The sequence below is a fragment of the Penicillium expansum genome (genome assembly GCF_000769745.1).
Source record: "Penicillium expansum strain MD-8 chromosome Unknown contig150, whole genome shotgun sequence".
NCBI lineage: Eukaryota > Fungi > Ascomycota > Eurotiomycetes > Eurotiales > Aspergillaceae > Penicillium > Penicillium expansum.
Genome location: NW_015971412.1, coordinates 52,893 through 69,726, shown reverse-complemented (window position 1 = coordinate 69,726; position 16,834 = coordinate 52,893). Strand labels below are relative to the sequence as shown.

At 45.0% G+C, this 16,834-nt stretch overlaps 5 protein-coding genes across 5 annotated transcripts; 2 read left to right on the top strand and 3 right to left on the bottom strand.

Moving 5' to 3' along the window:
- Positions 1-250: 250 nt before the first annotated feature.
- PEX2_047810 (alpha/beta fold hydrolase) lies at positions 251-1,245 on the bottom strand (the record flags this gene model as incomplete). Its single annotated transcript, XM_016742056.1, has 3 exons — positions 251-417; positions 475-1,064; positions 1,124-1,245. The coding sequence occupies 3 exons, from the start codon at positions 1,243-1,245 to the stop codon at positions 251-253; spliced, it is 879 nt and encodes a 292-aa protein (XP_016595578.1).
- Positions 1,246-2,057: 812 nt separating this feature from the next.
- On the top strand, positions 2,058-3,143 carry PEX2_047800 (MDR family NADP-dependent oxidoreductase; the record flags this gene model as incomplete). Its single annotated transcript, XM_016742055.1, has 2 exons — positions 2,058-3,060; positions 3,112-3,143. 2 exons carry the CDS (start codon positions 2,058-2,060, stop codon positions 3,141-3,143), a joined length of 1,035 nt encoding a protein of 344 aa, XP_016595577.1.
- A 1,656-nt stretch (positions 3,144-4,799) lies between these two features.
- Positions 4,800-6,634, bottom strand: PEX2_047790 (Tetratricopeptide-like helical; the record flags this gene model as incomplete). Its single annotated transcript, XM_016742054.1, has 4 exons — positions 4,800-5,106; positions 5,200-6,294; positions 6,346-6,496; positions 6,556-6,634. The coding sequence occupies 4 exons, from the start codon at positions 6,632-6,634 to the stop codon at positions 4,800-4,802; spliced, it is 1,632 nt and encodes a 543-aa protein (XP_016595576.1).
- Positions 6,635-7,207: 573 nt separating this feature from the next.
- On the bottom strand, positions 7,208-10,386 carry PEX2_047780 (Cytochrome P450; the record flags this gene model as incomplete). Its single annotated transcript, XM_016742053.1, has 9 exons — positions 7,208-7,610; positions 7,663-8,088; positions 8,755-8,938; positions 8,990-9,091; positions 9,146-9,429; positions 9,492-9,613; positions 9,674-10,008; positions 10,070-10,252; positions 10,311-10,386. The coding sequence occupies 9 exons, from the start codon at positions 10,384-10,386 to the stop codon at positions 7,208-7,210; spliced, it is 2,115 nt and encodes a 704-aa protein (XP_016595575.1).
- A 1,901-nt stretch (positions 10,387-12,287) lies between these two features.
- PEX2_047770 (uncharacterized protein) lies at positions 12,288-12,779 on the top strand (the record flags this gene model as incomplete). The annotated part of the gene is made up of 1 exon (XM_016742052.1): positions 12,288-12,779. The coding sequence occupies one exon, from the start codon at positions 12,288-12,290 to the stop codon at positions 12,777-12,779; it is 492 nt and encodes a 163-aa protein (XP_016595574.1).
- Positions 12,780-16,834: the final 4,055 nt, after the last annotated feature.

The following is a 16,834-nucleotide window of genomic DNA, read 5'->3' as shown; positions in this document are numbered from 1 at the left end:
TGTGTACGGTGAAACTTCATCAACGAGATCATTCATCATGGGCTCATGTATCGAACTCCAATGCAGTTCTCTAACCTCCTAAACAGTCGTCCGAATGCCCTTTCTTTCTGAAGTGGATATAGTCTATTATTCCTCCACCATTCTCGAGATACTGTTCCTAATTAGTAAATGAATGTATGCCTTCACTTTATGTTGGATATTGAAAACCTTACTCTACAAGGAATTACACGGACAGCTCATAATTTGTTGATTAAACGCTGTCCAAGAATTCACCAATTAGCCTGGAGAATTCGGCTGCATACTGAAACAAAAACCCATGCCCTGAGTCCGAGTAGATGTGCAACTGCGCATTGGAGTTGGTCAATTTCTGCCACAAAACGTAGCTGTTGTAAGTGGGAATGGCAGCATCATTGCTCCCTGAAATAAGCATTCAGTGTTAGCTCACACCTCCAAACATGGCACAAGAGTTCTTACCAATTGCAACAAGGACGGGGATATGTATCTCATTGAGCCGGTTATAAGAACCGTCTTTGGCCTGGCGAGGGTCGAGAAGGAAGTTCCCAAAGGCGGCGAATTGCCTCCAAGTCCCCTCAAACCCAAGGAATGCGGAAATTTCGTTTCTGGCAGAGACAATACGGTCCCATACCTCAGCCCCGACTTTTAAACAATTTCCCGATGCGCCAAAGAAAGCTTCGATGTAGGCCTGGCGCAGGTCTTCGTGGGTCTCGGCATCTTTCAGCTTCATGACTGCTGGATCTTGTTTGGGAGGGATAACTCCTTCGCCAATACTGGCACTGGTGGCCGCTAGTATGAGTCGACGAATGAGCCACGGTGCGTTGAGGGTGACGAGTTGGGCGGCGAATCCTCCCATTGAGAAACCGAGGAGGTCGGTCTGTTTCACATCGATTGCGTTGAGAACATTGATAATGTTCTGAGCCCATTCTTTCATGACCAATGGGACCTCACCATCTGATCGACCGACACCGGAATTGTCAATCAGGATTATGGGTCGAGAGGCGGCGAGCGGGTTAATGAACGCTGGATCCCAATGATCCATCGAGCCCCTAAACCGTTGTTAGCACTTGCAAGTAGCCAGTGATCCCGATGATAGATGCGTACTTACCTAAAGTGGATTAGGAGAGTGAGAGGAATGCCTGTTTCGGCACCGAACTTTCGATATGCAAAACGAATTGGGCCAACATTCACGTATTGATCCACGGCTTCCTCATAGGAGTTTGGAGCCATGTTGACTGGTTCGAGAAAGGAAGGTAGTTGGGGCAAGAGAAAAGAACGCGAATACTCCGTAGACGGTGTCAAGACCGAGTGTATGGGGAAGTTACCACTAGACTGAAAGAAGTCAGGAGGGAGGATGAATGGGAATTGTCTTTACATATATTACCGAACCCCCGGGTCCATCTGGATGCAGTTATAACAGAGCACAAATTAAGCGAACTTGAACGCATTTCAAATTCATGAAGTGCTGACTATATTAAGCACATATTTACAGAGCAAGCCATCCCAACAACATGGAATTAGCACTGTCAAGGCTCTATATATACTATGTCTCTTGTTAATAATTATATATCTCCCTCTCTATAATCTAGACTCATTTGCTACAATACACGATGAGTATCCTTCTAGTAATAAAAAGGAGTAGCAACGCCGAATCCAGAGGACGGGTAAAGCGGACACTTCAGCTATGGATCCTATGACGTGCGGAATCTGAGGACCTCGGGATAATCCCGAGGTCTGATTCATACAACATACACGAATCTTTAGTATAATCCAACTAGAATAGTAAACCAATTAGAATGGATAACTAGCTGCTTTTCCTTTATCTTCGGGCTTCTGTAGATGGATTTAAGTCGGTGATACGGGCTCGATTTGTAATCTGCGGTGGGGGCACTTGATGTTGTACTTATGTAGGGTAAGTATTCCTTTTCACTACCACTTCAATTCTTTCAAATATTCTTCTGTCACATAAGCGACTACCTGAATAGTAAGGTCCTACAAAGCTTGCTTCTCATTCCTTCATATTAACATTAAGTTATGCACAGATGTCTTCCGAACATATCGCTATCCATCTTCAACAGCGCCCCGAGACAAATATTGTTCCAGGGGAGACATTTGCTGTACAAAAGCATACAACTCCGACTTCAGCAGAGCTTCAAGATGGAGATGTTGTCTTCGAAAGCCTTTATCTAAGCCTGGATCCCGCGATGCGAGGGTGGTTGGACGATCGTCCATCATACCTCCCCCCAGTTGCAATCGGCGAAATCATGCGCGGCTATGCTTTGGGCCGCGTAACTGCCTCAAAATCAGAGAAGTTTCCAGTTGGCTCCTATGGCGTCGGTATGGTAGGCTGGACTGAGCAGGCAATTATCAACGAAAGCGCTCTGGAAGCCGTGGCTACGCCTGATCCTGCGGATGGAGGTCGCTTGACCGATGTTCTAAGCGTCCTTGGCATGACAGGAGTCACTGCATACTGGGGTATGGTCGAAGTCGGCCGTGTCAAGGCCGGGGACTTTGTTGTCGTCTCCGGAGCAGCAGGAGCAACGGGGTCTATTGCTGGACAGATTGCAAAGATCCACGGTGCCACGGTGTACGGAATTGCAGGTTCAGACGAGAAGTGTCGTTGGTTGGTTGATGACCTCAAGTTTGACGGGGCGTTGAACTACAAGAGTGAAGATTTCGCCGAAAAGTTCCAAGGTTTGACGCAAGGAAAGATTGATCTCTTTTATGATAATGTCGGAGGAGAAGTTCTCGACTTAGCCCTCCTCTGCGCCAACAAGAATGCTCGATTTGTCATGTGCGGTGGGGTCAGTCAGTACAATGAACAAGAGGTTCAAGGGCCAAAGAACTACATGATGATCTGGAGAATGCGGATTCGCATGGAAGGCTTTATCGTCTTTGATCATATGGATAAGATACCCGAAGTCAGAGGGAAGCTTGGCCAGTGGCTTGCGGAAGGTCAGTTGCAACGGAGAGAAACCATTGTGCGTGGTGGGTTATTGCAAGCAGAAACCGCCTTGACGCAACTGTATCATGGAATGAACACAGGTAAGACTTTATTTCTCCACATACAGTGCATTTGTGCTAAATATCTCGCAGGAAAACTACTTGTCGAGGTTAAAGCTGCTTGAATGGTGAGAATATCTTTATGTCAGCAAATAGGTTCTCTGATGCTTCCTATCTGCCTGGACTATTTTTATTTCTATGGATACTAACAATATACTCTAAATTGAACTCATTTGATCTCATAGTCTTGTGTTTATATATATATCTTGATTTGACACGTCAATGTATACATAGTATCTCATGTAGCTCAGGTAGTTCTTGGGTAATAAATTATCCAACATCGTATATTTATCAACACGTTGGATATCATGGGAAAATATAGTTTCAGAATCAACGACCCAGAGATCTTTAATAATTAACTAGAAGGCCGTTAACAAATAATATTTTACCAGCGTCCTCTTGAATTTGAGCTTTATCGTCACAAGGTTCTCTTCAGAAAGTGATAATTTTGAATTTTCTTGTTCTTAAAAAACATTCATCCTTCACTTCATGATGGATTCTCGCCACTTTGCTTTCCTACAATCTATATTGAATTTTATTCCGACAGACGCAAGCCATTTTAATGTTCTGACTTGGTTCACTTTCGAGTATTTCTAATCGGATTGCAAGATACCCTGATGATAGGAGGGTTGATAAATGTTTGTTATCTCTCAGATGCCACAGGTTCGCCATCCCATAGTTACTGACTATATAGTCAGTCATCTTTCCTAGTTTGTACATAAACTCTCTTACAATTTACACATTGTACACCATCGTCTACCATCGTAGACATCAACAATAAAGTATTTGTAGTACCCCCCGCGTCAACAATACGGGCCTCTTGCAGCCAATTATCTCGCCCGTTAACGACTTTCCTCCTATCGTTTCTTTGAACTTTTGGCATCAATGTTTACCAAAGTTCTAAGGTCAATCCATTTCGAGCAGTGTATACTAAGGTGGTATATCATGAGACAGAAATCAATACAGATATTAAGCTGAAGTATACCGAAACGTGGAACATTCAAGAATCCAGTTTATTTATATAGCGATTCATATTGAGAGATTTTGTTTGGTTGGCATCTGGTTGTTGGCACTCGATTCTTCCGACAAGGTTGTGCCGAACTTGTTTGTAGAGAGAAGGCTTCTCCTTCCTCCCTCTCTGTCTTGTATTATCTCCTCCTCCAGTTCACGACCAGTTCGTGAAACGATCGTTTGACCGCGTTTCTTGTTCTATTCCGTTGAGATGTCTCTCATTCCAGCCCCTTCGGTTGAGACGTTTCCCATTCCAACAATCTTTCAGAAGTAGACAAAGTGTCTGGATGATCCGGGCCTATTATTTGTTTCCGCTTGGCTAAGCAACTTCGCAGCAAATCGATGGCTTCAGCATCGCGACCTGAAGATTTCCAGGTATGAGCGAGATTAGACATGCTGATCAGCGTCTGGGGATGACCCTCGCCAAGCTTCGCCTTCCTTATCTTTAGCACTTGCATCTCGAGGTCCTCCGCTTCCTTCCACCGGTCCTGGCTCCAAGATGTCGCCGTTAGGTTCGCCATACTCGTCAAGGTATCGGGATTATCATCTCCGAGCTTTATCTTGCTAGTCTTTATAACCTACACCTGGAGGTCCTCGGCCTCCGTCCACCGGCCCTGGTCCGAAAATGTCACCGCTAGGTTCGTCATACTCGCCAACGTATCGGGATGATCCTCTCCGAGCTTTATCTTGCTAGTCTTCATAACCTACACCTAGAGGTCCTCGGCCTCCTTCCACCGGCCCTGGTCGGAAAATGTCACCGCTAGGTTCGCCATACTCGTCAATGTAGTGGGATGATCCTCGCCGAGCTTCGTCTTGCATATCTGTATCGCCTGTAATTGGAGCTGCTCCGCCGCTTCCCACCGACCCTCAAGCACGAATGACGATGCCAACATAAGTGTGCTATTAATAACTTCTTCGTGTTCATCGCCCAATAAAATGATTCTTTGGTCTCTTGATAATGATGCCATTTCTCCAATATCCGAGATATTACCGCTTAGCCACGCATACCATGCACCTCTATAAAGTAACGTAGCCCATCGCTGTTGAGACTCAGCTGATGTCGGCGGTTGTAACATTTAGGATTTGACATGAGGAAAGAGCAGCCTGCACCTCTCCCAATTTTCGTATTCCCCGGTATCAGGAAACTCGTCGAAAAGGGTGCTAATAGACTGATTCTTCCATTGATCTATTTCTCCATGGGATTTCAACCACGCGCGCGTAGTCAGTTGAACCAGCCGATGTATCGTAAAAGTGCTATTCTCACAAATAGATATAAATGAATAATCCCTCAGTGTTATGACGTCGTCTTCAAAATCAGGGCCAGTATCAGATTCAGATGTCTCCCCGTCACTAGAGTCACTTAGAGGCTCCAAGGTTGACCTTGATCCGTAGTTGGTCTGAGGTCGGGGCCGGACAAGCTTCTCAGGTATTCCTTGGCGATCAAAAAAGCTCATAAGAGAAAGTAGATCTGCTGCCGATGGCTTTGTTTGGCGAATATAATCGAATGAGATTTGCCAAGTCACTAAAATTGAATTCTTTGCTTCCCAATCCCGGTAGACGTGACCTGCCTCTTTTTTCAAGAGTTTTGTCGCTTCCCGGTCACTCTTTCGGAAATCTGTCAGGTATTGTGACACAGAATAGCGAGGCGCTCGATTTCGAATATAGCTGGCGGCTTGTACGATCGCTAGCGGCATGAATTCTAACGTGTCTACCAACTGTTCACTTTCTTGGATTTCGCTTTGCTGGATTTCCCCTGGTTGGCCAAGCTTTATTTGGAGGAGCTCCAGTGCCTCGGAACTTTCCATGGGGTTAACCTCAATAATGCCCTTGTGATCGACTAACTTCAAGGCCACCTCTCTAGACCGACTCGTGATGATGACATATCCATTTCGGCTTCTAGGAATATATCCTAGAAGCGGTTTGTTCGAGGCATTCGTTGAGTTTCTCATCGAAAGAAGCTGGTCATCATCGACATTATCAAGGATGCAGACCCATTTTCCTATCTTCTGATCCTGAAACCAGTTTTCGACGAGTTTGAAGATATTCATTTGGGGATCCTGACGACCCGGAATTTTGACCTGGTCTGCGATGTCCCGGAAACTTTGCTCGAACCGGGCTTCGTTACTCCCGTGCACCCAGAAAACCCATGTTGTCGGAGATTGGGCTCGGATCTGGTGAGAGTATTCGATGGCAAGTTGTGATTTTCTTCGAGCTGTGAGCAACAGACAATAAAAGTACTGCTAGATATGTACTTACCCAACGCCACCGAGGCCAACAAGTGCTATCCTCGACCCCGGGACTAAGCCTTTCTCGTGAATCTTACGAAGGAGTACGTCACGGCTGACAAACTCCTCGTCGCGCGGGAAGGGGACAGTCGATAATGGGTTGGTAGGAGTTTCTGGTTGCTCTAGGGTGGAAAGTGGCGGTTAGTCGGTCGACCCTAACTGTGTCGAGTTCCCGACTCACCTGGTGGCAGATTGATCGGACCGGTGTGAACTCCAATCTGGAGACCAGAGTTATTTCCGTAGAATGAGGTCGATGCCATGGTCAAACCACTGTGTGTCTGTTGTATTTTCGCGAACGATTATTGTCTGAATCTCAGCTGAAGGAGGGGCACATCCTCAGCCCCCAAGTCCACCATCAGGTGACTCCACGGCGCTAAGACAGGGGATTAGATCGGTAGTAGACAGCCCACATCGAGCATTCTATTGATCTACTTAGTACTGGTCCTACGCAGGTTGCTATTACCGTGTTCTTTCTGGAATCCGATCGACCCGGGCCAGAACAGTCAGATCACGGTCAACAAGAAATGATTAAATAATCAAATCCATCCAGATAAGAGCACGCGTTGATATTAAAACTTCACTGTACTCAAAGCACCCACCAGTGCCGGCTGTCCCCACTGTAGTATAAACAATACAACGTCATAGTTTGGTTGTGGCTATGATCGAGCTAACATATGGCGGCTCAGTCCCTGCAAGCGCCATTTGAGGCATACGGCTTTCAGATGGCCACCAAGCTCCACGGAACTGCGAGATCGCTAAGTAACGTCCATTTTATAATGCTTGACCTTCCGTATGCCCCAAGTAGGAGTATAAATCTGGCTCGTGACCATCTATTAGGCGCGACTACCATTCCAATTGATCGTACCTATGCTGTGACCGATCTGTATGCCCGTATTGTGGCTACCTGAAAAATGAGTGTTGTATGTGCTGGCGGCCTGCTGTACAGACAACTTTGAAACTATCTCAGTCACAGTCTTAGAGGCTGTTTGGTCGGTTTCGAGTACGCGTGATTGCTGTTCGGTCTCTTGGATGGCCAGAGTTCGTTGAGCACCGCCGTCTTCATCCTCATCTTCGGCCCCAGGACTTTCGAGTTCCTTCTTGCGGTGCAACGTTTCGTCTTGTTTTCTCTTTGTGAGTTCGATATGCTCCTGGATAGCAGCCTCGAGAGCTTTCAGCTGCTTCTCTGTCTCTTGCCGTGCAGTTTGGGATGCACCTTCGGATCGGACCAGAATAACCCTTCGATTAATTAATTAGCATATTTTCTTGCCAATCAAACTCAATCACGTACAATTGGGCGCTTTCTATGGCAAACTGAACGATAGCCTGACAAGAAGAGACCTGCGTCCGGAATGTCTGAATCTTTTCCTTCTTCCACAGGCCGACTGATAGTCGATCCCTGAGGGAAAGCTTTGTAGTAGTGGAATGCTTCGTCCAATTCTCAAGCTGTTTTGTAAACGCAGCGCATGCTTGACCGCAGTTATTAACGGCTTCGGCAACACCAGTCTTCTCTAAATCTCTTCTCGCTTCGTCAAAAGTTGTGCTATCGGAAATCCGAAGATTCTCGAGAGCGGAAAGCGGAAGCTGGATGTCTTTCAAGTTGGATTTGACATCTTGGATCACATCGTTCGCTTCCTCAAGTCCATCAATAATGCAACGAAGATTATTGATGCTGGATAAAGCGAATCCTATAATTCCAAGAACACCGGTGGTGATGCTAAATGGATCCATCTAGTTTAGATTCGGACGGGACACTAGTGAGAGTCGCAGATCCTTCAAGTAAGGCCGGTGGAGATTAGACAAAATGAAGATGGCTTTGGGTAAATCGGTGCCTTAAAGCAAGATGGTGATTATGGAGCGTCGGCGCGGGGCTGCGGCTCCTAATACGTGGCGGGCAGCTATTTGGGGGGCTATGAGGCTGACGAGCAATGCACATATGATGAAAGTGCAAGACAACGCGTGGGTTGTTGACTGCATGTCGTATGGGCTGCGAAATAAACTTGTGCCCACCGGTTTTCTACTATGTGCTGCCTTACCTCCATCACTGTGTTCAGCACTTACGAATAAAAGCCGCTGCACAAAGGTGTGTGTCAGGTGGGGTTGAGGTGCAAGGTGCGAAGAGTGCTTGTTCGCAACCCATCTTACATTTGATTTGTTTTATGGTATGGGATTAGGTGCTCCCAAATATGCAGTTTTTATAATTCCAATGTCGAATTTATAAATATTAAACCTTGTTTAGATGGAGAGACAATATATATTGATTCTAGAAACCTTCCAAGTGTCATTATCTCGCAATTGGATACTGTAATCAGCATTAAATACATGGTTACTAACTAACTAGACAAGAGTTTAAATACTACCCTGGCCTCCAATTGCATCTTACTGTCTCTTGGTGAAGTTCAAGTGTAGCGGTGCAGCAGTAAGGGTAAACGTGTCTTTCCCGTCCTTCAAAAAGGACTCGTTGCCTTTTCCTGGATCAAGGGAAATATTGTACCGAAGAAGGAGCTCTGCAGTCACTCGTCGAAGCTCCATGAGTGCAAGCCGTTTACCAACACAGGCCCACGATCCTATAATTTGATCAGCACACTTATAATTACCTATACACCACCGAAACCAACCTATATTGAATGGAATAAACACGGATCTATCCTTGACAAGTTCAGGATTGGTAGTCCAGCGTTCGGCAATGAACTCATTCGGACGTTCGAACGCTCGTGGGTCTGGTAAGACTAGATTAGCGCCTGATAAACGTGTGAACACATGAGTAAACTCACCTCTGAACATCGTATATAAAGGTACTTGGACAATGGTGTTTCCGGGAACATATGTCTTGCCAATTGTCAGACCCTCTGGTGGAGTGAGTCTCTGAAGACCAGAAGGAACTGCCGGGTGTAATCTCAGGGTCTCGTGGATTGCGGCATCAAGAAGATCGATCTTGGAGAGCGCGTCATCATTCAGCTCCTTAAGAGAATCAAGCTCCTTCTGAAGTCTTTGAACTAGAGGCTTGTGACTAGCAAGATGGAACCAAAGATGTGATAGAGATGTAGAAGTTGTGTCACTAGTCAGGGTAAGCAAAGTGAACATTCAGAGGAATCAAGTATCAGGTTTCGAGTTTCTCACCTTCCCGCCACAATAATGAGATAGCCATCCCCGTGGAGGTTAAGCGTATCTTGGGGTAACTGGGGCCCCTTCTTATACTCATCAAGAATCCAAGAAAATATATCTCGCTGCTCTGGTTCTTTCTATAAATCACGCTTAGCATAAATTCTATTAATAATTATCGATCCATAGAAAAGACTTACAGCACTCCGTTCCATGAACTGGTTTTCAATCCACTTCCAAAACCTCAAATTGTTTGCGTTCAGAAGCGGAATTTTCATGATGATAGGGAATATCCATGGCATATGTTTGAGATGGCCAATATCTTTCATATCAGTCCGGATTGTCTTCAGGAAGTAGGCCTCTTTACCTTCGGCAATCATATTGAATGATTTTCCAAAGGCAAGTCTTGCCATCACATCGAAGGCATAGTAGCTGAACCAACGTGTCATATCAATTGGACTGTCAAGGTCTCGCTCCACAACTTCCACAAGTTGCTGGGCATATGCTGCAACGACTGGCTCATAGGCGCGGATTGCTAACGGGGTTCTGATGTTAGTGTGAATTCTTCATTGAACGGTCTAAATAGAAGATATCACCCTTGGTGCTAAATCCCTGATCCCAAACTTTCCGACGCCGCGCATGTTCTTGCTTGTCTCTGGTGAAGGATAGGCAAACTCGCGGGTCGAGCAATGTATACCAAGGGCCTTTCGTAGCCTTGGACTGATTACCATAAATAATCTGGACTGCTGCTGGGTCTGTGATTGAGATTTCGGTAGGACCTGTATATGAGGAGTACTTAGAAAATAAACTCCGCGAAAGGAGGAGTTTTTAGATTACCTGTTCGAACATAGTCCCCATATGTCTCATGAAGCTTGCCAATTTCCTCGTAGAGATGAAGTTTGGAAGACAACATTGTCAGATAGAGGTTAGACAAGCGCGCAAGGAAAGGACCCGGAAATTTGCCCAGTCTGTGGAAGAATCCTCGGTAGACCAGCATACTGCTGAATACACCGAGGATGTGATAGAGCCAACACCTTCGGAATTCATTGGGTGAGAAGGGGACGACAACTTGCGCTTGGCTATCTAAAAACCAAATTCCGACACTCCCAACGACCAAGACAGAAATATACGAAATCAATAGAAATGGAGACCTGGTATCCCATTCGCTTAAGCGGTAGAACAGATGGTGGAGAGCAACACCACTACTCAAGGCCAAGAGAGCCTGGGAATTCCGAAAAAAATCCATATTGACACAATTCCTGAGGAAAGTGATCTCGATGTCCTCCGTAAGAGGGGTTCAAAAATAAGCCAATGAAAAAAGAAAGAAAGTAAGTAACCACCACGTGCCTCTGTCTGGAAGCTAAGTAGTGCTCCGTAGGAGGGGGATTAAGAATTATCATCGAGATTTCCTTTAGTCGGGGGAATCTCTAACTAATGCACATACTAGAGCTATTTGGTAGACTCATCAATCCACATGCAAGGGGGTGAATATTCGAGGGGTATGCGAAATGCCCTAAAATTGGTTTGCACAGTAGTTTGTGGCTGGCTGACATTGTGGAATCTTGATCTGGCGCTAAATTGAAACATCGTACGGAATACGGAGTACTTTGTACACAACTACCCCACTTAGCACAACCTTTAAAAATATATGCACCCTCAGTCTCATCCTGCATTAAGCAGTTGAGCTGGATTCCGGCGCCGCAGTTACCACCGCACGCGTTGCATTTCGAATCTGTGCTATTTCCCCCCACAAGAAGAGGAAAATCATTAGGCAATTCGGTAATCTGATGAAGCGAGATGACAGTAAGCGCGCTTATCTGGAATTAGTGTGTCTCGTGCAGCATTTCAAGCTGTTTCTGGGTGTGATTTACCATAAGCAGCCAGCACGCAGTCAGCATCTTTAGATACAAAGTTTATCCCCTAGATAATACGCACAAAGACAGAAATACTACTCTAAACAGAGTATGCTAGATGTTATGATAAATTCCATAGAGAATCATGCCCTACTAGTAATGGTTTCCTTGAAATCGTTCAGCGAGAGCCATGAGGCTTATACACGGCGATCATATCGTTTAACGCTACTATTATAGTAATGGCCATAGAGGCTGCACTATGTCTAGCTACTAGTAATACCTCTATTATAAAGTATAGCAAATGACTCTGCTATCAACACTTTGCCTTCAGGAGTTAGTGAATAAGGCTGGTTTCCCTTTAGGTGTTTTTGTATCATCTCTAGAGAGCTTACCGGTAGTCTCCTTGCTACGAATATGGATACTGATTATATCTCTTTGACCAGTAGGGGTGGTGTTTGGGAGTAGATTTCATAAGCTGTGTCTCAACCCAATTTGAATTGTTGCGGTGGAATTGGGAGGTAGATGTCCGAATATCATTCTCCCCGATGGAAACCTCGATATGGCCATCTCCTGATGTGTGAACGGTATACTGGTCTGGTATTATTATAATTTCACGTTGGTACAGACTTAATTTCAATTATAGCAACTACATTTACAGTAGCTGCTAGGAATGTATCGCAGTTTTTATACTTGGTTTTCCTGGTAATTCCCGAGGTTTCAGTGCCCTGCCGAGGTCTAGTTCTCCGAGGGATCAACATGCGATCCCGAGGGTTATAACAGTTTAATGTACATAACCAACCGTTAAGAACGTAATATTTATGCCGACCTCGGGAGCTTCCGCTTCATGTTGAATTTTAATGTCACAACATTTCTTTCAGGAAGTAATAATTTGGATTGTTCTTGCTCCTGCAACTTTATCCATCCACTCCAGCCTATCCTTCAATCCGTTATACTTTTGAGCATGACCGTCACTACCACCGTGGTCAAAGGGCCGTTGAATCTTGGCAACCTACCTTCGGTGTTCTCGACCAACCCGATTCTCTCTTGGTACGCTAAATATGCGGTGGACTTCAGCATCGCCAAAACCACAACACCCCCGACCAAATACTACGCCTCCACTGCGACCCTGGTGAACACTGATGCGTCTACCATCTCTGGGGCTAAGGAGATTTGGGACTACTACATCGGTATCTACGGACAATTCGAACGTTGTGAGCATGACCTAATCTCAATCACTGTGTTGAGTGATGAAACAACTGGCAAGCATACCTTGATTGTGGAGACTACAAACAACTTGCATCTCAAAGGTGGAAAGGGAATAGTACCTCTGGCCCAAGCTTTTGTCTACGAGATTGCCAAATCTGAGGGGGGATGCGGCACGGATGGTCTACAAATCTGGCACTTGAATTGTTACTTCGATAGGGGTTTACTGGAGAGGGCTGCGAGCAGCTGAAGCTATTGAACGGAATTGCACCTATATTACTTGTTTTTAAAGATTAGGGTTAAAGCCTGAGGGCTTAAAATAGGGGTGTCCCTGTAGTTACGCTTGATATATCAGTATAGGTGTACTTAGCTAATTAGGGTAGTAAGGGCTAGGGTTTTCACTACTTAGAAATAAAGTAGTGTAGGCAGTATTTAAGGGTGTAGTTCATGTACTCTATTTAGCTATTAGTTTGGGAGTACAACTATTAAGTTTTAACTTATCATTAGAAAGATAGTATAGGTTCAACTAAAAACTACTTGTAAAAATAGATCCTCTACAACTAGCCGATCTCTCCTGGCTCTTTTTCACTTCCCTTGGAGTAATCTACGGTCAGAAAAGATCGTTGTCACACCTCAGACGGGGTGTGTCATGTACTGCACTGGTTAAATATTTCCAAGAGAATACATGTCATGATCATTCTCAGAAGAATAAAATGGACCTTTATACCATCTCGCCATGCCCAAAGACTGTAATCGTTTCCCAAAGGGCTGATACAGTTCAAAGTCAATCAATACCGGCGATCCATTTTTTAACATAATGTTATCTGGGTTAATGTCGCTATGATCTAGACCTAGGGTCTGTAGACGTTCCACCGCCGACTTGAGAGATTTGAAAGAGCTGAGTTTGTCGAGCTAGTGAAAATCGGAGGTTGATATATTCGTTTATGTTTCAGTCAAGCCTCTCTAGAACGATCAACGTGATATAACCGTGTTTCACACGATAGCTGTAATATTGGATTATGTTTTCGTGAGATCATCAAGAGATTTTCTCTATAACCAGCGATTGTCTCATTAAGAGCAGCTTTGGGGAGCTAGTTTGTGCCAATCATATCCTCGTACTACTGTGGGCCTGGTCGTTCCACGTAAACCAAAGAAGTATCCAGCCCTTCTCTAGATATATATATTTGTCCTGGACGTGTCGGAGAGGTAAACTGAATTTTGCGATGATCATTTCGCGCTTATTCTTTGACTTGTAGCCGAAGAAAACCTCCTTATCTTTGGCGTGGTAGAAGTTAGTTGATTTCAACATTCCATCGTTCCACAACTCAACTATAGGCCTCAGAGTGTTTATTTTTTTACCAATGGTTGGTCTTGATCAAACCCGATTTCTTTCTCGGAACTAGCTTCCACGAAACTCATAATTAATTTAAGAGGTGATAACAGAAGAAAGAAACAAAATGTATTGGTGCCCAATCATAACCAAACCGTAAGATAATTGGATGGGACGACCGTGCACTTCGTATCCCTTTTCCAGCAGGAGCTCGTAAACCTAGGAGCCATGTTGACCTCCAATGTCTGTTTTACAGGCAACAAGCATGGCATTATGAGGGTATGCACCAGTGATAGCGGCCACCTTGAGACTGGACTTTGATTTTTTTTAGGGCGGCCAAGTTTCACTATGTAGCCGTCTAGGGGATCTTCAACCACAGAGAACAAGAGTGAGAATTGTCACCACGCTCTCACCTCTCCCACCCCGGTTTCTAGAATTCTCACCTATATCAAACGAACTCACCTTAGAGTGCTGCTTGGGTACTGAGGGTGCATTGAGTATTGATCGTGCAGAATAATCAGCTCATGTGCGGCCAATAGCCGGGTGGGTGTCGCCAGGTGAGAAGGATGATGAGAACAACAAATAGGTTGAAAAGCCGGGTGAGAATCACGCACAACCGCAAGACTGACCCCTAATCGGGGTTTTCATCTCCGTCGAGCTCTCGGCATAGCGGTCCAACTTGGAAGGGGCAAGAGGTGTAGAGAAAATGGGCTGCTAGAGTAGAGCACGGGCTCAATTTGGATTTAATTGTCCGCTGGATGGTCAAAGGGTGGATTCTGACATGCTTTCCTGTTCCATCTATCCCGGATCATTCAAGGACATGTGCAACTCACTCTATTAAAGTATTACAAAGCGACTGAATACTGCGTGTAACCAGAGGTGTAAACTAAATGAGATCCAAGAACGTATATATGGTATAATTGGAAATGTGTACAAGTCTTAAGTCTAGAATACAGGAATAATCTGACTTCTATCCTCGCTACTCTTAGTAGCATGCACGCCATAATAATGGCATCGCACAATCCTTGCGTGCGAGTAGCAAAGTTTTCCAAGTCCAAGGATTGAATTCCGCAATGTTCTGGAGTGCAAGCTAGCTTCTGAGAGCGGCATTGATCCACAAGCGTGTTGGAGAATGCTTGATTCCAAACACACTCTAGGTGACTGAACAACCGAAGTGAAGTGAGGTACAGCTCTTACAGCCCGTGGGGGTCGATTTGCTGTTCCATGTCCTACTTTGGTTGGAGTCACCCTATAGAACAATAATATTTCTCCAACATCCATAGCAAATGAGTCACTGGTCCTAGTAAGCTTGTATTGCAGCTGCTTCAAGGGATGTGAAGGAAAGGCACGACTCAGTAAACCCGAGAATCGATCTTCTACTATTTGCTTATTTCGGCGGGGATTCACAGAAATAAGCAACTGACGCCTTATCCAGATGGGCTGTCAGCCATGGCACAAGATATGCTCACGTGTTATATCATCTACGTCTACCTTACTATATTGATAACGCCTCAGTTTAGTATCTGCAGCTATCGGGGCAGGAATATAACCTTATTCCTAGAACTTGACAGCTTCATTCGCCGAAGCGTAAGCTACGCGCCAACCTCACCCTAAGGGTTCACTGCTCTATCATATTCGTTCTCACAGCCCGTAAAATGCATCATTATACTTTACCGGGGAAATACAGCTACTGTATGATATGTAAGAGAAATGCTTATTGGACAGCCTGATGGTGATTCATCCAAAGAGTAAAAAGTGATCAGGAGCTGGAGGATCGAGGTGGTGGATACCGAATGACCACCAATAAGCTAAAGTGGTTGAGCCTTCTCCATACTGAGTATATCCTTGCTCAACACTATCGGGCACTCTTTTTGCTTCTACTTAGGCTGCGCCGAATCCCATGTTGAGTGATCACGCGACAGGATCAGGGTAGATAGAGCTGTTTATTTTCGTTTCCTCTTTCTCCATCTATTTTGAGCCTCATTTAGCGTATCATCGGTTTTTCCTTGCTTCTTGCGTTCTTATGTGTCTCTATAACCCTCGACCTAAAGCCCGAACGTAGGGTTCTGTAGGTTAGGCTTAAAACCCAAACCTGAACCTGACTCAAAGCCCATCCTGGGGGTGTATGTTGCATAAATTTCGACCTTTCTGTCCCTAGAACAGGAACCCAAGTCGAATATCTCATTACAATGCAAGAATTAACTTAGCTTCAGAGGAAAGATGCTTTAAATATATATCTAACTAAGTCTATAGCTAAATATAGACCTTTGCTGACTCTGCTCTCTAGTCGGAGTAGGCAACGTCTTGAAGCCAATCTCTTGAATATAAATACTCGGTCACAGAACCGTAATTTTGTTTTTCACGTTTTCCTATGCAGTATATCTTCTAATTAGCCCAGGATGAAGCACTCTTCGGCTCTTCTGGATCAGTCTGCCGTCGGCAATGTCGCCTTCGCTCCCAATAAGACACCACATGCTACCATAGTTGATCAAAAGTTGATACCTAAAAGTGTAATCAGGCTTTTGATACGTAATGTATTCTACTGCGGAACCTAGAAAGTTAGTGCATATCCCGCTAGTCCTTCTGCTGCACGGGCTCTCTTCAACAGTTTCAATACTCAAAACAAAGTAGACAAAATGTCCTCGCTCTAATATATTGGTTTAGTTCAAAGATAAGGAGCAAAGAGACGTAGAGAGGCTTGACGAAGACAAAGAATATGAAGCGAATTAATTACAAACCAAGTCAAACTCCAACACTAGTTTGGGGGGGGAGGGGGGAAGGATCATAGGGCACACGGGCACACGTCTTTTTATAATTTCGGCGGACAAAGCGCTTGCACTTGGTTTTCTGCGCGAATATCCAATGGGCCGAGGTCTCCCAAGCCCTGCACGCTTTCCTGCATGAGGGATGCGATGTGACCCCCTCTTTTCGATGCTACCATTCATATGTCCCTCCCATCCACCATGTTCCTGGCC